Genomic DNA, 26,099 nt, shown 5'->3' on the forward strand with positions numbered 1-26,099 from the left:
AAACACGACGAAAGCAAACACCAGCCCCACTGTACGCACACACACACACCTATTTTCTGTCGCAAATTTTTAGCCACCCCTTCCTTCCCCCTCAATCCCTTGTCTCTCACAACTCAAGCTCCCCCTCTCCCTTCTTCACCCCCTTGCAACTGAAAGGATTGTGCAAATGTGTGGGAATGTCATGTCGGTTGGTAACCCTTCCCACCTCATCCCCTCTCCAAGCACTCCGTTCCCTCGTAACCCCACCCCCCCCTCCCCCCCCCCCACCCCCCCAGGCAAAGGAACAAGAGGTGTCCTTTTCGTGGGGGTGGGCCGCGAATGGGCGGGTGTAGCGGACGCACAAACGGCTCCTCGAGGGGGTTCAAGAAAATAATTACAAACGAAAAAAAAAATCGGAAAACCACGTTTCTGTGTGTCTGTGTGTGTGTGTAAGTGAGTGTATTTTTTTCTTCTTTTCGTCTAATGATGCAAAGCAATGAAAAGGAAAGAAAACCCAAAGGGAGGGAGGGAGAGATGGTTGTGGGTGCAACACAACACCACCAGGCACACGTAGCAAAACCGTCATCATCATCTTCAACATCATTAGGTTGATGACAAAGTTCTGTTGCTTTCTGTTGTACAGGATTAACAAAAAAATAAATTAAAAAAATAAAAACACTTCTTTTATGTGTGGTTTGTAGGGAGACGCTACCCCGACCCTCCACATCCTGGTGCATTCTTACCACAACCTTCTCTCTCTCCTCTCCCCTTCTTCACTTCACGCGCAAAACAAGGCGAGCCAGCACGATTGAAGGAAAGTAAAACATCAACCGCGCTTCCACCCTCCCCTGCCCACAGGATGGGACAAAGAAGGCGAAAGCCTCGAGGAGAGTGTATAAAACCCTTAATCCCCGAATTGAAAAACAAATGCGAGGAAATTTCGATGAATCGACGGTAAATCATCCTCTCCAAAAGAGAGAAAAAGGAATGAACGGGTGGGAGGAGGAGAAGGCAGGGACTGGGAAGTTACTGGCCGTCGTCTGCTTCTTGGAAAGGAAAGTCAAAAGAATGTCAGTGTTTATCAGAAAGAAAGAAAGAGAGAGAGAGAGAGAGAGAGAGAGTAAAAGAGAATAGAAGAGTATAAGCGAGCGAGCGCGAGCTCCAAGCTAGACGAAGACACTCAAAAGGACTCAGGCATCTCCGCAAACCCTCCCCGAAGCACGCTACTTTTTGCTGTCTGCTGCGACCATGGGAATGTGTGTATTTCCTTTCGAGTGGGAAGAAAACTGGGAAGAATCTGCAAGGATTGTGTGCGCGCGCGGAAAAAAGAGACAGAGAGAGAGTGAAGTGCCAGTTTTTTTTTGTTTCGTTTTGTGTCGCCGTCGTTTTGTGTGGCTCCAACGGGGCAGGAGCTTCGCCGACCTACCAACACCACCACACTTCGGTCCTTCCGTGTCTGCCACTGCAATATCTTACCGGACGTCCTGTACACACACACAGGCAAGCAGGCAAACAAGAAGCAGCACCAAGAAATCATTACAACAGCAGCAAGCACCGTGCCTTGGGCAGGAGAACCTTCAAACTGTGGGCGGATTTTGTGGGCAGTGCCGCCGCCGCTCTCTGCTCTGGTTTGCCAAGGTTCATATCCCCTGTGTTGCGGGCAATCGTTTGACACAGAGCGAACCTTAGCCGAATATTCTTTTTGCACTATTTGGAGCATTTAAAGAATTATCGAGCTGAAGATGACCGCAGGGAGAGGAGCAAAGAAAGCAGCTACTAGGGGCTGTCTGGGTATGTCTGGGGCTATTGAGAAAATTATCCATGTTGCCTGCCTGTTCGAAGATTGCATATGTAACCTTCAGCTGCCAATAAACCGGTAGATCCTGGAATCCAGCAGTTGCAGGACCAATATTGGTTTTGAAATCATTTCGCCATGGGTTTGGGATCACTTTCAGGACCTGGGGATAGCTTCGAGATCAAGCCTCATACCCGGTAGAGATGCGAGAATAGTTCCAGGGCCTAGACGAAGCAGTTACAGGATCGAGACAGGTTCATGGCCAGTTCCATTGTTGATTTAGGTTGGGGATCAGTCCCAAGAAACCATATCAGGTTCTGGATCAGTTCCAAGGTCAAATGAAGGTTGCATAACAGTCCCTATTTCGGAGCATGTTCATGACCAGTTCCCAATGTTGATTTAGGTTGGAGATCAGTTCCTAGCTCATAACAGGTTCTGGACCAGTCCCAAGATCGACATAGGTTGGGGATCACTTCTAGGACCTGGATAGGTTTGAGATCAGTTCCAGACCTAATATTGATAGAAAAATAGTTTCAGTGCCTAGACACGAAGCAGTTTGCGGACCGACACAGGTTCATGAACAGTTCCAATGTTGATTTAGGTTGGAGATCAGTTCCTAGATTGGGCCAGGTTCTGGACCAGTTCCAAGGTTGATATAGGTTGGAGATCAGTTCCAGGACCTGAATAGGTTTGAGCCCTGTTCCAGAATATTGGTAGAAGAATCGTTCCAGGATCTAGCAGTTACAGGATCGAGACAGGTTCATGGCAAGTTCCAATATTTAGGACAGAAATCAGGTTCTAGTTCGTAGCGTCCTCTGGGCCAGTTCCAATGTCCACTACGTAATGTTCCCAACTAGGAAATGTTTGGAGTAACTTCTGGATCAATTCCCAGGTCGACTTAGCTTCGGTAGCAGTACCAAAAACCTAAGGACATCTCGAGGACTACAGAAGACTCTGGATGACTATGTATAAAATGAGATCCAGGATCTGATATGGAGTCGATATGAATTCCAGAATTGGGACTGGTTCGACATCAGTCCTGGGCTTGGAATACGTCTAGGATTAATTCCAGAACTGTTTGCAAGATTGCGATGAACTCCAGAACTAGAAGTAATGGTACTTTTGCTCCTGAGAGCTGCATTTGTTTGAGGAACAATTTCTTGGGATTTACTATTTAGAACATTCCACACACACACACATCTATATATGAATTTGAGCACACTATACAGACAGCATTCTGGGCAAATCCGAGTCGATGAAGGACATCTTCGAGGCGGCCTTTTGGTAGCCTTTTAAACCATCGTATGATGTAGACATCGTATCGGTGAAGTATTCACTAATTAACATTCGTTGTTTGAAAGCCTCTCACCAGAAAAAAAAAACAAGAATACCACCCACTTCAGTGAAGCAAACGTCGAAGAAGCATCCAGAGCATTGCCAGCGCTCCAAAAACCTCCCTATCTTTTGCTGAAAAGCACTCTTTTGCGATTACCTAAAAGCATCCTTCATTTCCCCTTGACCTCTTCCCCAACCCCCCCGCCAGGACAAAGCTGAAATAAAAGTGAAAAGGAGCAGCCCCGAAAATTCATCCAGACGTATTTTCTCGCAAGCTTTCTTACGGCCAAAACTGACTGCACGGAGTGCGGCAAGGAGTAAGAAGAGAGAGAGAGAGAAAGAGGGAGGGAGAGAGCGGTTGAGTGTTTTTGGTGCAGCACAGTATTACGCAGTTTCGTTCACCTCTTGTGTTCGACGACCTCTGGAGAGGTATATTATGTAGAAATATATATATATTTTCGTGGGGGGAGGAATATCATCCCCCAAACTCCAACATACTTTAGGTAGAGTCTTGGGGTGGGATGTGCAGAGTGCTACTTAAAGGTTTCCTTCGTGCTCGGGCAACGAAATGCAACAAGCAGTTGAAGCGACGAGTGCCTTCACCCCTTCGGTAGAGCTTCGTTGGGGGGGTACGCCTCACTTTCACTGGAAACCGAACGGGATTAGAGGGGGAGGGGGGAGGCGACAGGATGCTCTTACTTTCATCATCAAAAAAGATGTTTTTTTTGCGGGTTGTTGATCTTGTTTTGCGCAACGAAAAATAGGGCGGGAGGGGGGGGGGTGAATAAAAAAAACACAAAAAGACGTCATCAAGCCCCAAAACACAAAAAGCAAAGCAAAAGTGAATAAACCCCTTTTATCGCACGAACCATAAGCATGCACACAGACACACACATGCACGTGGAGAAATAGCAGAAATAGCTCAAGAGTTGCAATGAACTTTCCCCCCTTCTTTCCCTTCCCTTTCCCTTCCCCTCACTGCCCATCACAACCCAACACGGGGGACGACTCAGAACATCAAGATCTCAAACAACGAGCCAAAACCAGCACTGATTAGTTGTGGTGGTCGGGATGGGGAGGAATTGGAGAAGGGGGAGAGGGGGTAAGGGAGGGAAGGGTGTAGAAGAAGTGGGTTGCGGTCTCTGCCACCATCAGCAAACCCCGTAGGTTCGATGTCAACAGGATGGAAAATGATTCTCCCATGACCCTCCCACTCTCTCTCCTCCCCCCCCCCCCCTCTGAAAAACGAAGAAAAGCGCACCGAACCACCATGCGAAACCGGGGCCAGTGTTTAGTGTAGCATTGTCCTTTGATTTAATAGCATGCACACCACCAAAAGCGAAAGCATACCTCCTTCCCCCACTCTCTCACGCCCCACGCCCCCACCCCCTCCACCCAATGACAGCTTTTACCCAATAAAAGCCCGCGTCGATGTGTGTGTGTGTGTGTGTGTGTGTGTGTGTGTGTGTGTGTGTGTGTGTGTGCATTTCTTTCCCTTCTTATGCTCTACCGACCACCACCCCCCTTTCCACCCAATCCCACCAGGATGGTTTTTTGGTTGCGTCGAGTTGAACGAACTGAACACCCCCACCTCTTGTCCCACCCCCCCCCCCCCCAACCCACCATTACTCTCAATCGGTCGAACCAACGGGCGAGGTATGTTGAGGGTGGTTGTAGAGTTGGTGAAAGGGGAAGCAACCGAAAATATCCTTCAGGCGCTTTTTCTTGCATTTTTTCTTTTTCTTTTCTTTTTTGCGCATAAGACCACTTGAGAGCGCAAAGGCTCCGATCGTGGCAGACAGGGAGGCGGGTTGGGGGGGGGGGGGGGAAGCGGAGGGAAGCACCTGGAAATGGCGGTCCGCATGTGGGTGGCGTGTGCGTCCGTCAGCATCGTAGTGGCGTCTTTTCTGCCCAATTTCTGCTCGTTTTCGCGCTTTTTTTATTATAAGGAGCACTTTAAATGCGCTTCATGAGCAGTAGGGGGGGGGGGGGGGGGGTAGGACATGCAGGGGGTAGGAGGGCCGCGGGATGTCTCCCGAAACACCGATGCCACCCATCGATCTACGGATTGTATTTGAAACTCTAAATCGAAGGCGGGACGACGGGAATAAGGTAGGGCACACGCACACCCGGTTGACATTTGAATATTTTCTAATTTTTTCTTATTATTATTATTTTTTTTCTTTCATTTTCGTACAGCCTACACATCAAGCAAGCAAGAAATTTGTATGGATTGAAACCATTTTTCCATTGCTAAATGTTCAATATTTAACCTCCAAATGTGTAGAATTGCAGTGCTAAAATATGTTGAGCTGCAAACAAAAATGGACTCAGCAATTTCTTCCAAAATGAAACACCGAAAGCTTTGTGCTTAGAGGAAGAAGCAACAAAAAAAAATGCCACACAGTCTCTGTGTCTAATGAATAATGAAAAATTCGGTGCGCATAGCATATTTGTCTTTGCCTGCTCTATACTCTAACATCCTTTTTACATCGCTTTGTTACTTGCTACACACACACACACACAGACATTGCAAAACAAAACTATGCAACGGAGGTAAAGCAAAAGTGGAGCGCGCTCGGCAGTGGTTTTGTCGAGCCGAAAATTTGCTTCAAGCCGGTGCCGCACACAACTGATCGCTCTCCCGGCGCACAATGGGCTCGGGCTATTTGCTTAATACTACTATACTTTTCTCAATCTGTAGGACCAAACTAAGGTTAAGTCGAAATATAGCGACTTTAGGTCTGAAAACTGAGTTTTCTGATTTATTGGCGACCAAAGTCAATGGATCTTCTATAAATAAATTTTGATTTTTTACGGTTATCCATACGTGGCATGATTGGACCCAAACGCCTATTTTTATGGCGATGCCGAAACTGATTCCGTTTGGAAGCCGATTTTAATTTAGGTGCCAATTCCGATTCGAGAGCCGATTTCGATTCCGGAACCGATTCCGAAGTCGTTTCTGGAACCGATTCCGATTCCCGAGTCGATTCCGGAATCAATTCTGGAGCCGATTCTGGAACCAGTTGCGGAGTCGATTCCGGAACCAGTTGTGGAGTCGATTCCGGAACCAGTTCCGAAGTCGATTCCGGAACCAGTTCCGGAGTCGATTCCGGAACCAGTTCCGAAGTCGATTCCGGAATATATTCCGAAAACTGATTCCGGAGCTACTATCCGGAATCGCTTCCAGAAAACTGCGCAGCTAGCCGGAATCGATTCCGACAAAAACTTCATTGTTCCCATCACTATTTTGAATGAATTCCTTATGAAGTTTTTATCATTATTACAAGCCATGCGAAAAATTGGCTCCATGCTGCAGTCATAGGGTTTTTGGACAGCATGTTTGATTTGTTTTACCTAACGTCCAGTCCTTACCGCTGCTTGCGCTAGGTGCTATTGTTAATAGATTGGAATATCTATGCAGTCGAAGGACGGTGACTGGAGCAGAATTTCAACGTGCACAGCTGCCCACCCAGGAACGGCCAAGAAGGGTTTTTTTTTTATTAAATCAATATTTCATCACACATATTTCTAACTATCGCACTATCGCTGGGTTGGCTGGTTTTGTCCAGCGAGCGACAAAACCACGGTGGATAATAAACTAAAAAAAAAGAACAAAAAAGGAAAAAGCAGATATCGAATGAATCGCTCTCGTCGAGTAAAGCAAAGCAAACAAAGACAAAAACTCACCCCCCCCCCCCCCCCTCACGATACCCCCTGGCTTCTTTCCAGTAACCAGTAACAATCCCAGTAGCAGTATCGTAAATCCCAAAAATAAAACCTGGAGCGGAGGAGCTCGTGTTGGGTTAAGGGTTTAGGGGCCAATCCTAGAAATGGTACCTACCCATCCAACTACCCCATTGGGTGACCCCACCCAAACCACCCACACGTATGCTTCATGCTGAAGGGCAACGAAAAAGAAAACCCGAATTAACTGAAAGCACGCACGCTCGGCAAGGCAAGGAATGAGCAGCAGCGGCGCGCGCATGGTTTAAAAAATGCTCCAAAAATGATCGTAAACACACACACACACCCATACAAGCAGCGAAAGAAAGTGCCTGTGGCTGGTGGGAGGTGTCAGAAAAATAACAATAATAAAACTGCGTCCGGCTGTCGTTAATTACTGGTAAACGTTCGGTAACATCTCTTCCTGTGCACACTGTTTATGGGTTTTTTTTTTGTTTTTTTTTTGTTCCTTCTCTGCATTGTGGGTGGTGAAGATAATGCACACAAACACACACACACATACAGACACATACACTTCATACAGGGTTTTCCAGGAGTTCTAATAGCTGTGGGACACTTTATTGACTCTCCTTTTCGTTAGATAAACTTAATGTAATGGGAATCAGACTCTATAGCACCCTTGTTCCACAAATCCAATATGAATTTCCAATGCGTCTGTCCAAAAAGGGTGCCGCAGAGTCCAATTCCCATCATATGAAGTTCACTTCCAATAGGAAAAAGTCAAGGAAGTGGCCCACAACTACGAGAACCGCTGGAAAACCCTGTAAGAAAAATGTCGGATTTTTTTGTTTACGAGCATGTGGCGTGAGCAAGTTCACCCAAGATGCGGGGGGATTCATTTCTTCATCTTGGCGCATCCGTTCGGCATTCCGGAGTTCTTCTTTCTTTTGTTTCAAATTGTTGCGGGGTTGGAATTTGTTCTCCACCCACATACACAAACATACGTACACACACACACGATCGGATAGAAAAGCAAAAAGTAGAGAAAATGTTAAAATAAAATTTAATCCTGATGTTTGAAATTGAAAAATCCGTTAAAAGCGCATTTTCCTTTCTGCAACAATGAATCATGATCGCGTGCATCCATTATTGTTCCATAACTGCTTCTTCTTCTTCTTCTTCTTATAATAATATTAATTTATTTATTTTCTATTCTCACATCGTGCTTTAACAATACTTTATTTACACAATCGACTCCATTTAATCCTTGAACAGGCAAGCGATCTCACGTTCGGAAATATCTGTGTATCCCGAGACCCTTACCACCATAGGGACACACACCATGGGACGCACAACAATGGAAGCGAACCAGCAATCATCCTGCTTGAAAGGAGCAAAATATAAATTAAAATGAAAAAGTGCGACCGGAAAGTAAAATCTGTGCCTTGAAATCCCTTTTTTTGGAAACTGCTCATTCCCTACAATTACTATAGCAAACGATAAATCACTTTGCACCTTATTGCGCGTCCTCCCAAAAACCCAACCACACACACACACACACACACACGTGTGACAAGGGACCAGTGTACGTGGGTGTGCATATAGAGGCATTAGGCTGCATTTGGTGCTCAATGCGCGTATCTTGCTGTCCCTAGGGGACCTTTCTCCTACCCGGGTCGCCTCCTGGGGTGCACAAAACCAGCAGATGACTTTATTGCAATGAACACACACACAAACAGTTGACAAGGGCAACTCCATTGTACAGGGCGATGAATAGCAGAGACAATCGATTCACGTGTTTGTTTGATTCAAAAAAGGAAAGCGGACGAAATGGTCCCTTAGTGCGCTGCAAAATGTCATGAGCATCACGAGATGTTCTCCACGAAGGCAGCTCACGTACACAACAATTGTGATGTCCAGGGATGAGACTCAATCAGTTGGCGGACCAATCACATGCTTGGTGACATTTTTGTTAAGCACCCTTCTCTTGGTCACTCACTTGGTCATGACATTTTCGATCGGTGTTTGGGACCACTCGCACGCACCGCATATCTCCCATGACTATCGTGATGATCATCGACTGAAAATGTCACGACCAAGTGACTGACCAAGAGCTGGTTGCACACAATGTCACCAAGCATGTGTTGGTCGCAACAACCGTTCGAGTCTCACCTCTGATCATCACAGTAGAGCTCGTCACGCTGACAATACTCGGTTTCAGCCGGAATTTGTCATGACTATGTCAGTTATATTTTGCAAAACTGATCATAATAAAAAATGTCATGATATAGTGACTGACCACGTGTTGGTCGCAAAAATGTCACGAAACATGCATTGGTCACACCAAACGTTTTGAGTATCACTTCTGATTATCACTACTGAGTACAGTCAGATTTTTTTTATGACATTGACAGTGACATTTTGCAGCACTGTATGCAACAATGAAACTGACCCTCAAAAAACAGAAAAAAGAGCGAACATGAATTTCCATAATTTTCGGGTCCAAAAAACATTTGAGGCTTCTTCAATACAGCTAGAGACACATACACTCTCTCTCTCTCTCTCTCTCTCTCTCTCTCTCTCTCTCTCTCTCTCTCTCTCTCTCTCTTTCTCTCTCTCTCTCTTTCTCTCTCTCTGTGCCACTCCGTATGGTGGCAATTTGCATACGTGCCAAATGAATGCTATGCTTCTTTTTTTTCTTTCTTTTTTTTTGCTCAATCCACATCTCCAGGCAAAGAAAGAAGATCCTGGGACGCAACCGACAAAGTCATCGAACCGCAACCGCAAACAAACGATCGCGCGCACAACCAACGCTGCCAGAGGTGGAAAATGAAAAGGCACGCGCAGGAAGTCTCCGGTTCGCGCTTGGAAGGGGGAGGAGGGGAGGACGATCCGAGAACTGACACCATTATGAAAACTGATGCCGGCCACAGCGAGCGCACACTACTACCCCTCTTTGCTTGCTGCTGACAGGCGTGTGTGTGTGTGTGTGGGCATGTGATCTTCTTTTCCCTTCCAGCGCAACCGAACCGTGGAAAATGGCATTACCTTACCTCACATCCCAATTTCCACTCGCTGTGCACGTTTTCTACAAATTGTGGACGCGCACTGGACCCGATCGAACACCAAAAAGGTTCCGGGGAGCGGAGAAGGTGTGGGCAGTAGGGCAGATGCAAAACAGATCGGCTTACACCCTCTCTATCTCACACACACACAATGGTGACCTCTTGGTAGAGCTTGATGCTAAACGTAGTAAGGGGATCCGATCCTTCTCGGACACTAAATCGACGCACATTTTCGAAATTATCACCAATCACACAATGAAAATGCAGCAATCTGACCCTTTTTTTTTGGATTTGTTTACAGTAAGAGATCTATGAAATGCTTGTGTAAATAGATTACGGCACAAATTGTATCTTCTTACGTCCCTGGCACGAGATACGTTTGAAGACACTGCTTGCCTTTTCAAAGACAAATCCTTCTGGACAAATCTTTCCTTGCGAACGCGGGCCAAGAGGGTTTCGTCAAGCTTGGACAGCGTCCTTGTCTCAGACAGCGGCGGATGTGAGTACTGGTACAGTAAAAGTACGAGCTAGTTCCAGTACGAGTGCCGCAGGCCTATATGGGTTAAAACTTGCAAGAAGATGGTTCCCAATACGAAAAAGCAATAGGCGCCAAGCAAGCCCGTCCCCCGGGCGCAGACCTTTGGTAGTCTTCTTGCGACTCTTCCCTCATAAGGAACATTCTTCACCGTAACACAAATGACCATCTGCAACGCTTTTCGATCGTCCAGTCTAGTGATGAAGGTAAAAATGAAGTTTTCATCGGAATCGATTCCGGCTAGCTCCGAAGTTATCTGGGATCGATTCCGGACAGAAGGTGTGTTCCAAATCAGCTCCGAAATTAGTTCCAGAATCGGCGTTTGGGTCCAATGATGCTCATGGAGATTCTCGGAATAATTTCGCTTCTGAAACTTCTTATTTCCATTCAAGAACTGGTTCTCATTGAGGAGCTTTTTCCAGTTCTCGAGTCAATTCTGATTCCGTTGCCGGAGCAAATTGCTATTCCCAGGGTCGATTTCGATTCCATAGTCGATTCTGATTGCAGATTCGAAGTCAACTCCAGAATCGGCTCCGGCTCGGGTCCGGAATTGATCTCGGCTCTGGAATCAGAATTGGCTCCGAAATCAGAATCGGCTTCAGTTTCGGCATCTTCATAAGTATAGACGTTAGGGTCCAATGATGCTACGCAATGACAGCCGCAAAGAATTCAAAATTTACTAGTAAAGGATCCATTCTCATGGAGATTCCTGGCCTGATTTCGCCTCTGAAACTTCTTATTTCAATTCAAGAACTGATTCTCACATTCCAGAGCTAATTCCAAGTCTGGAGCCAATTCTAATTCCGTTTAAGAACCAGATGACGATTCCCAGGTCGATTTCGATTCCGGAGCCGATTCTGATTGCAGATTCGGAGTCAACTCCAGAATTGACTCCAGAATCGGAATCGGCTCCGGAATCAGCTTCGGAATCAGAATCGGTTTCGGAATCGAATCCGGAATTGAACTCGGCTCTGGAATCGAAATCGGCTTCAGTTTCGGCATCTTCATAAGTATAGGCGTTAGGCGTCCAATGATGCTACGCAATGATAGCCGCAAAGAACTCAAAATTTACTAGTAAACGATCCGTTCTCATGGAGATTCCAGCACTGGTTTCGCCTTTGAAACATCCATTCAAGAACTGATTCTCACATTCCGGAGCTAATTCCAATGCAGGAGTCAATTCTGATTCCGTTTCCGGAACCGATTCCGATTTCGGAATCGATTCCAGCATCGGAATCGGCAACGGAATTGATTCCGAACACGGAATTAGAATCGGGCAGATCCTTGTGCACTGCGGGCCACAAATGCAATGGAGAAAGTTCATCTTTTTCTCTTGCTCTTCCCACTCGCACGAGATCCCCTGGGGATAAAATCTACTCGCCCGGAAGTTTCAAGATCAAACACATGCCGAAGGATGAAAATTCACAGTGGGAAATACAATTTTCAATTTTACTCTTTGAAGGCGTTGTTTTGGTTGAGTCAAAAATGCACGCTAGAACCAATTTCGAGCTTCGGGTGTCATTCGACCTATATGAATAGGTTTGAATTTTTGGCGGCAACGGTCTGTAGCATCGTCCTTCCACAGACGTACCTAAGACCAATGGTTTTTGTTGTTCGTACACGTACACAGACTAACCGAGGGAAAATCGCCACATCGCAGCGAGAAAAGGCAAAACAAAAGGCTTCAGGCTGCTATCTGTGCTTTGCGAGTGGCCCTCTCATCACCTCTTCACTCCCGCAGCCGCAAGAAGAAGAGAACATTTACAACATCTTAAAGAGATTATCCTCCCCCGCGGGACAATACAGGTGACTGTGACTGTGACGGGCGTGATGTGGTCAACTCACCCTGATCGCTGACGACGCCATCGAACTTCTGGTACAGAGCGTAGCACAGCAGTAGCAGCGACAGAAACCGCTCCATATTTCGTGTTCCAGGGGCGGGGCGGTTCGAGCACACACGCGCACACGGCGTTTCACGGGTAACTACTGTGGCTCGTCGTCGTCCTGTTGCCCGCCCGGCTCTTGCTTTTCGGTTGCGGGATGGATCACTCGCCCGGGAACCACACCACGGTACGCGATCTTCCGCTCTGGGGTCTTCCGCGCTACCTGCTTCTCCTGCTTGCACACACACACACACAATTAGTCCTTGTAGATGCGTGTGTGTCTATTCAAAGAATGTCTTTTTTTTCGGACGGCGTCTCACCGAATGTTTGATTGATGCTTTCTCACACTCTCTCTCTCTCTATCTCTCCCTCCTGCTCACACTCACTAAACTCACGCACGCACACACACACACACTCCCGTGGAGCAGCCGCCACCCAGCCAGGGGGTGGGGTGAGGGGAGGGCGAAATTTCGTGGGAGTGAGGTGGGGGTGTGGGTGGCAGATCAGCACCGCTCAACAACGGGACGGGCGCAAGGTCTTACTGCTGCGGCACGGCAGCGAGGCAGCAGCAACACTGGTAGCGGCACGGGCCCAGCCACAGTAACGGTATGGTCGCGATGGTGTGGATGTTGCTGCCGCTGCTGCACACGGCGACACCGGTGCCATGATGCTGTAGCATATAACACGCTCCCACCACCTTCTTCACACGCCGCACGCACGCACTGACCACTGCACGACGACGGTGCCCGCGAGAATCCGCCGCCCAGCGGACACACACACACACACCACCGTTACGCTTCTTCTTTCTTTTCCTTTTTTTGGGGGGGGGGATTTTTTTTTTTGCTTTACCGAGCAACCACTTCCACCGCCACTTCCCGTGTGATCATCGTCACACACACACACACACACAAGCACACAATCACACAATCACTGCACTGTAATGACGGACACTGAAGCGGCAAACAACGCACCAATTCCAAGCCTAACACATCCTGTGCTTGTCACACGTACACATTACTCACACGCACACACACACACGCACAGATAGCTGCAACTGGGAGCAGGGGGTGGGTGGATGAGTGCGTGGAGGGGTGTGGGCTCCTTTTCGGGACCGCGGTCGTCCTGTGTTGTTGATCGCGACTGGCACCGCCGAGGGCTGTGTGGCTCTTTGATTGATCGCGGACAGGGTTTGCCTTGCGTTTGATTGTGAAAAACCGGGACCACACACACACACACACACACACACATACATACACACCCGTGTGTGTGTGTGTCGCTTCTCTCTTTTCGGAGGACAACACCACCTCCACACGAACGACGGAGAGCAGCGGCAGGGTCTGGTGTGCGCACGCGCCTCCCTCCACCCGGGTCACCCACAACACCACACACACACACACACGCACGCGTTGGTTGGTTTTGGGACGTGATTGAGAGCGTGCTGTGACTGTGTGTGTCTGTGTGTGCTTAGGTATGTTTTCAGTCGTTTTGACAGGACACCGCAAATGGGGCTGCTGCTGCTGCTGCTGCGGGCACGCGTTTACACTCCCTTGCTTGACGACTTGGACGATCCAAACGGGGCTCCACGGGACGGGTGTTTCTTATTCTTTCCCTGCTTTCTTTTCTTTCTCGGGTCTTTTTTTTTTTGCTGTTTGTTTCTCAATCTCTAGCCCCTTCTCACGGGCCGAGTCTCACTCTCTCTCTCTCTCGCTCTCTCTATCGAGGTTGATTGGAATAGATTCGTTGTCTGTCGCGTGCACTGTGCGTTTTAACCTAAAATTAAAAAAAAAAAACAAACAAAACAGAAGGGAATTACAAATCAAAATCAGACAGGCATTTGGATTTTGAAAATGGAGGAAGAAAACACACACACACACACACACACACACACACGCACACACACAAACGCACGATTCGTTTGCAAACAAAAATTCCGTTGTTGTGTCCGACAGCTCCGACCGCGGGCAGCATCTCATTGCAGTGTGTGTGGGTGTGTGTCTGTGTGTTTTTTGCTTCAAAAAGGTGTGCAAAATCTGTCAATTGCTACAAAACAGTTTGCAGCCTCTGTGTCTCGCCTTTTTCCCGCGACAAAATCATGACAAATCATTTTCATCAAAATTAACCTTTCGTTTGACTTGCTTCATATAGGTTAAAATTTTGGCTCTTTCTCTTTCTCTCTCTCTCTCTCTCTTTCTTTCTTTCTCTCTCACTCTCTCTCTATGTCCCAGAGAAAGAACAACCAGTTCCCAAAGGGCAGGGAAGACAAGATCGTCGGGGGGTGGTGGGTGTTCGGAGGCGGAAAAATTCCTACGTTAAAAAGCATTCTCTGAGCAGCAGCAGCACTAGGCACACGCACACAGAAAAGCACGATGGATGCTTGCTGAGATAAAGCCCCGCCGGGATGGTGGTGGAAAGGTTGTCTTCTGTGTCCACCTCCACCATCCCTCCCTCGCTCTCTCTCTCTCTCTCTCTCCAGCCAAACCAATTTCTTCCTACATCGACACGTTCTTTCCAACCCAACACACACACGCACACACGTATGGGAGAGCGCCACGCAGCCAGCCATTCCTTTTTGCGGGCAGAGATGGAACGAAGGACGGGGGGGGGAGGGTGAAGGGCGCTGGAATCTAATGGAAATTGAATCTCCGTCTCCGGGAAACCGCAGCATCCCAAAATCACTTTATCTCTCTCTCTCTCTTCCTTCTTTCTTTCTCTTCCCTTTTTGTCGGTCCCCTGTTCTCGGTCTCTCCGTCTTTTGCTTGTCATTTGCGCTATATCTTGCCTTTCTTTTTCCCACTCCTTCAGGTGTTGTGTATTTTTTTGTTTTTTTTTCGCTCTATACGTTTCTGTGTGTGTGTGTGTGTGTGTGTGTGTGTGTGTGTGGTGCTGGAATGATGAAACAAAATGGGAAGAGACAGAAACTGCTCATGCTCATGGCCAGACACACAGCAGACACACACACACATACCTACAAAGGCACGGCAAAAGCAAGAAGACAATGAACCAGAAGCAGAAGAAGAAGGAGAAGAAGTGTTGAGAAGAAAAAAAAACTTTCGTGTGGACCTGTGTGTGTGTGTGAAGGTGTTTGTCCATTTGGTGGACACAAAAAACTGGAGAGAGAGAGAGAGAGAGAGAGAGAGAGAGAGAGAGAGAGAGAGAGAAAAGGGTGGAATAACGAACATGAAACGTCCATTGAAAGACGCTTCTGGATGGATAATGCTTCGGGGGGACTCAGCAATGCAACTGTCCGACCAACCAATACACACCCATACACACTATTGAACATTTGAAATCGGCGAATCAATGCACACACACACACACATCGGTCAAAAGGGGTTTCATTTGAGCAGCAAGAACGAGAGTTTAGTTTGTTTTTTTTTTTTTTAATTTGACACAAAACAACGATTTACTGATATTTTTGTGTGAAACATTTCTTTTTTTAAATTTATGGAGAAGCACACACACACACACACACACACACACACACACACACACACACACACACACACACACACACACAGACACACATGCATCATCGAAATCCACTAATGGAACCGGACGGTGCTGTGTATGTGTGCACATTCCTTGCAGGCAGGTGGTGTGTGTGTGTGTGTGTGAAGGTGAGGTGGGCAAAAATCGTGTGGGTGAGAGCGAGAGGAAGAAGTTCCCTTTTTTTTGTTGGCTTTTGTGAAGAATGCACTTGAAAATGAAAAATTCGCCAAAAGCGTATGCAAATTACTCACTTCTCCACATGTGTGTGTGTCTGTGCACTTGAGCGGATGATTTGGGTGAATGCAAGGATGGGAAAGAAAGGGTTGGCAAGTAAAGGTTAAGATGCATCTCCCCCCCCCCCCCCTCCCCATCCCCAGCTCCTTCCCTCGAAAGCAATAATCGATCAGTGGTGGAAACATCGAACAACTAGCCAATCAACGAAAAAAGGGCCACAAACACAAAGTCCATCACAGGAAGTGTGTGTGTGTGTGTGTGTGTGTCTGTTTTTTGTGCGTCTACTTCTATTCACACAATTTGACAAACACAAAATTGCAGCCCAACCGAAACGAAATCTCTTCAAATCATGAAGGATAACGCAAGAATGGGAGAGGGAGATAGCGAGAAAGTAGTTGATAGAGGGAGATAAAAAGTGCGATTGAGAGAGAGAGAGAGAGAGAGAGAGAGAGAGAGAGAGAGAGAGAGAGAGAGGAGAGAGCGAGTGTAAAGAGAAGCTTGTGGGAACATTGAACACAACGGAGACGACGAGTTGAAGTCTCGCCAGACGGGAAACCCCCACAGTCGATGGAATTGTAACTGACTTTTTTTTTAATGAATCCATTTACAGCGTGATTATCATTTGATTGAAAAACTAAAAACTTTGCTTTCAACCATTTTTCGTCCACACACACACACAAACACACGGGGCACGTCTCGCTGTCTCTGTTGCTCCTTTCCCGCTCGCTTCAGCTGCAATTGCACGGATCGCCTGTTCTGCTACCCTTTTCTTCTCTTTACACCTTCTACATTCGTTCTATCTCTCTCTCGTGCATACCAAAGCAATATATATGACAAAAAAAACTCCACCAAAAAGGATTATTGGGAGCCATTGAACAAGCGATGCACACACACGCACACACTTTAACTTGCACCGAGCAAAACCCATCCAAAAAATAAACGCATCCCATTGGGGGAGTGAGGAGGCACAGAGAACATTGTGCCAAAATTACAATCCACCCACCCACACAAGTCGTAAAATGCACCAAAAAGAAGCAATAAAAAGCCAAACACAACACGCACGACAGAGACACACACACACACACATACACACACACACACAACACACATACCAGGCACATTTTCCGCAGTTTCCGCAGCAGCGGGGCGAAGAAACCTCACACACCGCAACGTTTGCGCAAAAAGGTGTGTGGATGGATGTGTGTGTGTGTGTGTGTGTGTGTGTGAGTGCGAATCCCCAAAATACACACCAACAAAAAGCCCAAAATCACTAGCGGAGGAGCGGCAGCAATCCAGCACCAATTGGGTGGGCGGTGTTGTGCGGGGGGAGGGAAGGGACGATAGACTGATTCTGAGGCTTGCAGTTGTTGTTTTCTTATAGGAATTTTCTTTTTCAAAGGCAAGAAAATGAATTAAAAAAAAAGCTACGAAAAGAGAAGCAAAACGGGCCAGGGATTAAACCCCGACGCAAGCTTTAGGGACACGACGCACGTACAAACACTCTCTCTCCCACACACACACACACATAGCAGGCGCACATAATATCCACTGTACTGTTCACGATTCCGTTGCACTTTACACTACCGACCAGCCCTTGGAGAGGGAAAAAAGGCTCACGAAACAACACCAAAGTGCTCAAATATCATCCCCACCCCCTCTCCCTCCTTTCATCCACCACCCTCCCCCACCCCTTTCCTACTGGGCACGTTCGTTCGTACAGCGAAGCGTTAAATTGCACGTGCAGCTTCTTCTCACCCCGCACCAGTCAGCACATAAAAATGGAAATACAAAAAAAAAAAAGAGGGCACACTCACGACGCACGGAAAACGCTTTTGCTGGTGAACACACTTCGCTTCGTGACCGCTGGATGCACTGGGGCGGCCGGGTGGGAAAAAGAACCGTTTTGCTGTTTCCTTGGGCAAGTGGCTGCGGAGCTAAGCACACGACGACAACGCACACGGCACCGCTTCTGTTACCCGTCACGGCAGATCGCCATCTTGAGATTCCTGGAACGATTTCGGAGCGACGGTTTTGTTCTGCTATCTCTCTCTCTCTCTCTCGCTCGCTCGCTCTCTTCTTTTTCTTGCTTCTGCCCATTGGCCGGGATGGCGTACGATGCGATCCGGCCGCCTTGTCGGAACGGGCCGGTTCCATGGGGATCGGATCGGATCGCATCGCTGTCAGCCGCCGCAGAAGCCGTGTTTACACCGGGCGAACTTGGACACGGTTCGCGAACTTGAAATGAACAAAATATATACGGTAGGACGTCGTTTATCCGGGCAGCTCGGGACCGGACGGTTGCCAGTTAATCGATTTGCACAGATAAAGGCCTTATTAGACAAAGGAAAATACTGTCATTCGATTTTGGAATGTATCCTTCAAACAGGGCAGGAAAATCGGAATTCGGCATGCTCAATTCCAATTTGCTCGAGAGTAGATTTTTACTGTCAATGACGGTAGAGCGTATAGAATTTCTTGATAATGATGAATAAAAACAACAAAAATGGGAAACCACGAATGATTCTTTCGGATGAAGCCAAAAAATCAATAAATTAAATAAAAAATGTAAAACGTGACAGAACAATTATATTAGCTTATTGCACGTACTAGAGGTATTTTTGTGCCAGTCTAAGTTTGACAGATAAGTGCCAATCGGGAAATGACAGTATTCATTGTCCATTGTCCGAAATACGCTATCGTATGGGACCGAGCGCAATATCGTACCTCGAATGATCGTGTATAGCGGATTCTTATGGAAAAAAAGTTCACACTACCGATTCGAGGGTTGAATTATATCGCCACAGAGTTTTGCATTAAAGTTTTTTTTTTTGTTGTAAAACAGGTATCTTACGCACAAATTTAATTCAAAATGCATTAAGAACATTAAGGAAATTCAAAAAGAGCATAAAATATTTCAAAGAATAAAAATATTTGCAAAAAACACATGGAGCTGTCAAATTTAGAGGAATCGCGTACTGCGAATTCGCGTATATCGAGTATCGCGTACTGCGGATAATTGCTGTATTATCCTCCGTCTAATAAGGCCTTCAGCCAGAATAGCCAGAATTGCTTAAACATGCTAGTGAGTGGGTGCATGCTGGCATGCTAAAGATCGCTGATTGAATTCGCCTTTTGCAGTAGTTAAACAGCATCAAAGAAGGTGGTCCTTCTAAATAGCGCCTAAGCAGCTTCCTGATGTTTCATTGAAGGGGATTATTTTCTTTATGTTTTATTTACAAAGCAAAGCGTCATGAATGAAATAAAGAACACATTTTTTTTATTTCTTTATGTTGTACAGGCGGTCCCCGAGATACACGGTTAATGGGGACCGAAAACGGCCGCAAAATACCGCGTATCTCGAATTTCCGCGTAAGTCGAATCTCGTGATTTCCAGCTAAAATATCACTGATTTTCGTGTAATTTCGCATGTAGGGGGTGGTTTTAGTTACTTTATGAATTATTTGATATGATTCTGACAGATTATAACAGTTTCAAAGCTTTTGGAATAGTTTTGAACATTCGATCAAAACGGAACCCAAGCGCCACAGATTAAGCTTAAACGACTGGAAAATTGAATATCCATAGAAAAAAAATGAAAGCTCCACAGCTTCATTGGTTTGATCAATAGATGGCGTATTACAACTCATCATTATATTGCTATCCTTTTCTTGCAATGTGTTTCGACAAGTTTCATCTTATCATGACCTATATAGCCTTCTAACTTTCTGAGCAAAAATCTATATGAATGGTTGTGTGGTCAGATACGTGGGTATCAACACCAACGACTATAACTCAAATCTCACTTGCTTCAGTGCTGGTGATTTCCGTTGAAGTTTAGTATTTAAACAATCGTATCGCCGTTCTAGTTCTAGCGATGCATAACTTCAATGCGAATCCATACAACAGTAAAGAAGAAATGAGAAAGCTCTCCTCCAAGCGATGAAGCACAACTAGTTGGGGTATCCCATCAACAGGTAGCGCCACCAGCTTTTTTGCTATTTTTAGAATGCATGAGTCGTTTGCCGTCTGCTAAACGAAGTCTTTCTATATTCCGTTTAGGTAGAGAACTTGAGTCGTTTAGAAGCCGTTTAGTGGTCGTTTAGTGGATTTGTGGCACTTGGGAAATTATTTGGCAATTCAAAATTGATGTGTCAAATCATTACAATTTGCTCAAAGAATTGTCAAAATTAGAAAACCGCGTATCTCCGAATCCGCGTATAAGAGGTACTGTGTATCTCGGGGACCGCCTGTATGTTTATTTGTAAACTGTAAATGTTCACAACGTTCACAGAATTTTAAATAATTTACAGTTAACTAAAAATCACTTCATTTAATATTGCTGCTTCAAACAACGAATCTAAGGGAACGGTCAGAACCTCGCCGCGTGGGATTTTGCCGCAAGCTTTTGTATGAGAGCGTTTCTACATACACCGAGACTGCAGCTGAGAGATGGCTGTGAGAGAATTGACAACCGGTTTCTCACGCCGGTGTGTGTAGAAGCTCCGGAAAGCGCCGAGATGAGACTTTTAAAATTATGTTGTAAAAATCCATTTGAATCGCTAAAATGAAGTAAAAAAATTCTTTTACTTTTTAGTAATATTTCTACGATTATTAGACTGCAAAAATGCAAACTATAATTGATCGTTCGCCATAAACTGCCAATTTAATTTTTTCTCAGCTCCTCCGTTCTTTGCATGCTGAGGAGATTTCTTTCACCGAAAATGCTGTCAGTCGCTGTCAAAGCATGCTGTCAGCTTTTTTCTCAGCTGCAGTCTCGGTGTATGTAGAAACGCTCTGGGATTTGACGTCAATGACAGCACCTGCGAATCTGCCGCATGCAGCAATGCGGCAAAATCAAAATCATTTGATATTGCCTCATGTGATTTTATTTCAGATGTCAAATGTCTAAAATAATATCAAATAATGATTATCTTTATAAAGAAACAACAAAATATCATTAAAATACCTTGAAAAGCTAAAAAATTGAGAAAACTCGGCAATCGCATGCGCGAGCTTCTGACCGTTCCCTTACGGTTCGCTGGGTTCGATGGATGAGTTTTCCATCACTTGCGCGTATGGAGTTCGCTCGGTTCGATGGGTTTAAAAGGATCGAAGGAGCTAATGTAAACACAAGGAAAGATTACCCATGGCCGGATAGCACTTATGGTGGAGGAGCACGGTACATACGGGGTTTGAACTCATGATGGGCCAATGTACCAACGGACCAACCTAATAAGTTGTCCAGCCAAACGAATATCTACCCAACCATTTTTCTTTAAAAATTGAGCTATAAGTCCTACGCTATTTGCTACATAGAAATCGCACGCTTGATTTCTACGTCAGTTCCTACGCTGCACATCGCGTGTGGTTCGTCGACCTACGGGAATCTGTTAATGGGTCGGAATAGGAACGGTATCGGTTCCAGGGCAGGAATGAATTTCATTCAGTAATCGGAAGGGCTACAGGCACATTTTCAAGAGGGGATAAAATCGGGAACTGTTTCAGGACCGCTATGGGTTAGTGCTTGATCCCGGGACCGATAAGGTGGTTCAGCATCAGTTCCAGAGCCGGGATGAGTTCAGTTTCAATTCCAGAACCGGTATGGGTTCGTGATCGCTTTCAGGTACGGTAAGGTTTTAGCATCAGTACCAGGACCGGTATGAACTCAGTTTCAGTAATAGACCAACTAATGAATTTGGCTTGGGAGCCGTTAGGCATTTTGGCGTACACCTCAGATTAAAGGGGATCTTTGAAATTTTGTTGCGTAGCCCTGTAACCGTTCCAAATTAAGTAGTATCGTTGCAAAATCAAACAATTAAAGTCAACATAAGAAGGCCCATCGGTACACAGAAATAATTCCAGATGATTCTATTCCATTGGATGCTTTCATTCGAAGAGAGATCAAGTTGATTCTTGCGTCTAAATTAACACAAGTTCAGGTTTCAGTTCAAACTCCAACCTGATGCATCCGCCATGTGACCTAAAATATTTAATCGATTTTAGTTTTATTTTCCGAGGTTCGTGTTCACAACCCGTTAATGAGGTTTCGTTAGATGGCTTTTTTTTATTTTGGAAGGGGGAGTAGCAAAAACATCGCCCATACGTCATAAACAGCAGTATCGTGGGATCTGTAAAGAAGAGAGAGAAAAAAGGCACCCACAACGAAATTACCGGTTTATCTTCCCCCGAACGATGCCGCGGTGCTTGTGCATGCGGGCTCAGCCTAATATGAAATTCAATTATTCACCCGACTCTCCATGCATACCATTATCGAAACCAAAAACCAAACGAGAGAGAACGACAACAGCAACAACAGAACACCCTGCACGACAGTTGGGCGGACAAAACCGAGCGTCTCGTTTCTTTTAGCTATTTTCTTCCTGAACCAGGCCGCACTGCGTACCGTCGTCTTGCTGCAACAGCGAACAGGTTCGGCGGTGTTTGGGTGTTCGAATCCATTCGCAGTGTTGGAAGAATGAGCCGGTGCGGGTGGATCGCCATCCTGCTGGTCGGTGCGCTAGGGGTCGGGTCGCACGCGGCCCTGCCAGCCAACGAGAGCCGCCGCATCGACGTCGAGTTTTACAGCGTGCGCACCAACCGCACGTTCAAATATCCGACCGTTTCGCTGCGCCCGTTCGGCCCGAACCGGCCCAAGTTCGCGATCCGGGACAATCGGTGCGAGTGCGCCGACCTCACGTGCACGTGCTGCGCCGGGCTGCGCATGGAGCGGCTCGAGTTCGATCGGCTGTGTAAGTATGCTGAGCCAAGGCATTTCTTTTTTTTTTTTTGGTGGCATTATTCAGTCTCTTTTTCCCTCTCCCGCCCAGTCTGTTCCGCCTTCACGTACGTGCCGTACGAGTTCGCGATCGATCTGGAGGTGCTGATGGACGCGGAACCGATCTACCGCAGCTCCCTGTCGGCCAAGAATCCGCCCCCGCTCTGTCTGCCGGTGCCGATCCCGTACGTGCCGCTGAACGCGAACCTCTGTCTGCGCCTGTTCGACGTCTACACGCCCCGCCAGAACCTGCACCTCTGCCTGGACGTGGAGGCGCGCGTGTGGGCCAACCCGCTGCTGATACTGCATTTCGAATGTATGCGGCTCGGTGCGGACGGGCTGGTGTGGCTCAAGCCGGCCGACGGCGACGGGTTCGGGCCGCCGGACCCACCGCACATCGACACCTACGACGAAGTGACGGAAGACAGACTCGGCTCAATTTAGCTAGCCCTGGCCCCGCCGACTGCGGGTTGCATCAGCGAGAGAGAGAGAAAGGGGGTGGGGATGGGGCCGAACGGTCACCGACGAGGTGGTGCAAATGCATTAGGTCACCGCTCGCCCCATCACCACCCTTCCCCAGCTCCCACCCGCATCTCTATTCCAATCAGATTAAAATTACAAGCGAACAAATTTTGGTACAAAAAAAAAAAAAACAAATCCGGGAGTCTACTTCTTTGCCGCCGGCTCCTTGCTGCCGTACGTCATGCCCACGCCAATGATGAGCGCAATCACGGTGAAGCCCTGGGCCAGGATGCGCGCCCGCATCATGTACTGCGACATCTGGGACCGGCCCTGGCGGAAGTTCCACAGCCCGAAGCCGAGCGCGGTCAGCGTGGCGGCACACCCGATCGGCACCAGCGGGTTCTCGTTGATCTTGCGCGCCATCTTCTCCTTGGTCGTTTCCGCGTGCACGCCGGAAAAGTCCTTCCGCATCTGTATCCAGTCCAGCTCCTCCGTCGACAGATCGACGACCGGGGCGGCCGTTGCTGCTGGTGCCATCGTTCGATGTGCTGCTGCTCTTGCGTTGTTGATGGGCGTTGCGAGCGGTTTTGATCTGCGCTGCGTTTCGGTTCCGGCTGACTGCGGCGAGAGAGCAGGGAACGGGGATGGTAGGGTCAACGACAGTGGGTGAAAAATTGTAAATGAAAAAACGCCGCACTGGAACGACGAGCTTACATAAAGTTGCACTAATTTCGCATCAACACGAAATCACCTGTGAGCGTGTGTGTATGTGTGTGTTGTGTGGTTTTGACAGCGGATTGTTTTGGCTGTAGGCGGCCGCCGTCAAGTGGGGTTGGAATTTTTCGCCTGCTGTGTGCATCACTGTATCTGTCATACGAACTCGCCGGTTTTGTAGCGCACAAGGTGTATGGATATTAGGAGGTGAAGTGCTTCGGAGCAAATTGACATTTCACGACTTGACATAACAATACTGGGGGCTCCGGTATTAAAATCGGGGAGGGTTCGAGAGGGGTATAGAAAATTGTATGCGATTTGACATAACAATCAAAGTGGGTATAGGGACTAGGTGGGCTTATAGGTTTGGCGGGAAGGCCATATTGGACGAACGAATGACAGGAGGGGATTCGATTGTGATACGTAGTTTTTCACCCACACTATGACACATCATCCAAAATAGCCATTGGAATTCACATGCATACATTAACAAATGATCGAATCCCCTCCTGTCATTTCGTTTTCATTTTTCTACAGTACGGCTGTCAATTTGTTCGGGATAAGCCCACCTGTATAATAAACCCACTTTGATAACAATACTCAATGATGGCGCCCGGAAAACGCGCTAACAATTCACCTCCTTAATAAACACACCTTGGTAGCGCATACCGTGACGTCACAGATGCAGCACCGTCTCGATTATCCGGTTGGCTGTGTGTACAGTCTGTGCACGCGTTACGTGGTTTGTGCGTTCCCGAGGAATCCGCGTAACTCGAATATCCGCGCAAGTCGAATTTCGCTGTTTTCGACCAAAATTCAATTGGATACTTGGAATTTGTATTCAGTTTAGTACTTTTATACACTTAATCATTAATAAAGTCAAATTTAGAAAACCGCGTCAGTCGAGAACCACGTAAATCGGGAACAGACTGTAGAACAACTCGTGCTGGCAGTGTAGCGATCCGCTAAGCAAATTCGAGCAATTTGTGAGCGAGATTGTTTTATTTTAGGGCGGTGGCAACGCTCATCGGATGCGATTTTATCGGACGAGATTTATATGGGATTTGACGGATAACGTCGGACGTGCGATTTCGTCGTCCGATGTTATCTGTCAAATCCCATATAAAAATTTGACAGGCCGTCCGATAAAATCGCACGCGAAAAAGCGTTGTCACCGCCCTTAGTGTGAGTTTGTGAAAAATAATTCTTCTTCTCTTTTTCTGTTTGGCGTAGCAGCCTATGCAGATAGGACGGCCTATACAGCAATTACCCGCAGTACGCGATACTCGATATACGCGAATTCGCAGTACGCGATTTCTCTAAATTTGACAGATCTATGTGTTTTTTGCAATTATTTTAATTCTTTGAAATATGTTATGCTCTTCTTGGATTTCCTTATTGTTCCTAAACCATTTTGCATTAAATTTGTGCAAAAGATACATATTTTACAACAAAAAAATTAATGCATAACTCTGTGGCGATATTTTTCAACCCTCGAACCGGTAGTGTAAACTATTTTTCCATAGGAATCCGCTATACGTGAAAACTCGAGACACGCTATTGTGCTCGGTCTCGTACGATAGCGTATATCGGATAATGACTGTATAGGCATTCGAGACATTAATTCACTGCCACACAGCCGGATCGTCAGTCCTTCCCAAGTGCCACAAATCCACTAAACGACCACTAAACGGGTTCTAAACGACTCAAGCTGTCTACCTAAACGGAATACGGAAAAATATTTAAAAAAAAGCTGGTGGCGCCATCTGTTGGTGGGACACCCATTAGTGGAGCTTCCTCGCTTGGAGGAGAGCTTTCTCATTTCCTCTGTACTGTTGTGTGGTTTCGCATCGCTAGAACTAGAACGGCGATACGATTGTTTAAATACTAAACTCCAATGGAAACCACCAGCACTGAAGCAAGTGAGATTTGAGTAATGGTCGTTGGTGTTGATACCCACGTATCTGACCAAATGACCATTCATACAGATTTATGCTCAAAATATTTGAAGGGTATGTAGGCCATGATTTGATGAAGCTTGTCGAAACACATTGCAAGAAAAGGACAGCAATATAATGATGAGTTATAGTACACCATCTATTAAGCAAACCAATGAAGCTATGGAGCTTTCGTTTTTTTTCTA

General features: G+C 46.6%; 3 protein-coding genes across 9 annotated transcripts in view; 1 reads left to right on the plus strand and 2 right to left on the minus strand.

Moving 5' to 3' along the window:
• LOC120958277 (ephrin type-B receptor 4b) overlaps positions 1 to 26,099 on the minus strand; it is a 261,361-nt gene that overhangs the window by 22,295 nt on the left and 212,967 nt on the right. For 3 of the 7 annotated variants that reach the window (XM_040381494.2, XM_040381253.2, XM_040381411.2), the window contains exons 1-2: positions 17,820 to 18,144; positions 12,245 to 14,052 (exon numbers count right to left, since the gene is read on the minus strand). In XM_040381494.2, coding sequence (XP_040237428.2) covers positions 12,245 to 12,320 — 76 coding nt within the window. In that variant the 5' untranslated portion in view covers positions 12,321 to 14,052; positions 17,820 to 18,144. Of the gene's footprint in view, positions 1 to 12,244; positions 14,053 to 17,819; positions 18,146 to 26,099 lie in introns of those variants that run through there. The other 4 variants (XM_040381335.2, XM_049610551.1, XM_040381081.2 and 1 more) reach the window with 3 other exon arrangements.
• Positions 20,769 to 23,226, plus strand: LOC120956038 (uncharacterized). Its single transcript, XM_040377417.2, has 2 exons — positions 20,769 to 22,754; positions 22,833 to 23,226. Exons 1-2 carry the CDS (start codon positions 22,481 to 22,483, stop codon positions 23,222 to 23,224), a joined length of 666 nt encoding a protein of 221 aa, XP_040233351.1. The 5' UTR covers positions 20,769 to 22,480; the 3' UTR covers positions 23,225 to 23,226.
• LOC120956044 (HIG1 domain family member 2A, mitochondrial) lies at positions 23,220 to 24,074 on the minus strand. Its single transcript, XM_040377426.2, has 2 exons — positions 23,957 to 24,074; positions 23,220 to 23,860 (listed from the first exon to the last, which is right to left on the minus strand). Exon 2 carries the CDS (start codon positions 23,777 to 23,779, stop codon positions 23,447 to 23,449), a length of 333 nt encoding a protein of 110 aa, XP_040233360.2. The 5' UTR covers positions 23,780 to 23,860; positions 23,957 to 24,074; the 3' UTR covers positions 23,220 to 23,446.

This window comes from Anopheles coluzzii, chromosome X (genome assembly GCF_943734685.1).
Source record: "Anopheles coluzzii chromosome X, AcolN3, whole genome shotgun sequence".
NCBI lineage: Eukaryota > Metazoa > Arthropoda > Insecta > Diptera > Culicidae > Anopheles > Anopheles coluzzii.

Bases quoted from the DNA above. Each gene is read 5' to 3' on its own strand.
- LOC120956044 (XM_040377426.2), bottom strand. From the start codon at position 23,779: ATGGCACCAGCAGCAACGGCCGCCCCGGTCGTCGATCTGTCGACGGAG.
- LOC120956038 (XM_040377417.2), top strand. From the start codon at position 22,481: ATGAGCCGGTGCGGGTGGATCGCCATCCTGCTGGTCGGTGCGCTAGGG. The intron at 22,755-22,832 runs GTAAGTATGCTG...TCTCCCGCCCAG, and splicing joins GCTCGAGTTCGATCGGCTGT to TCTGTTCCGCCTTCACGTAC.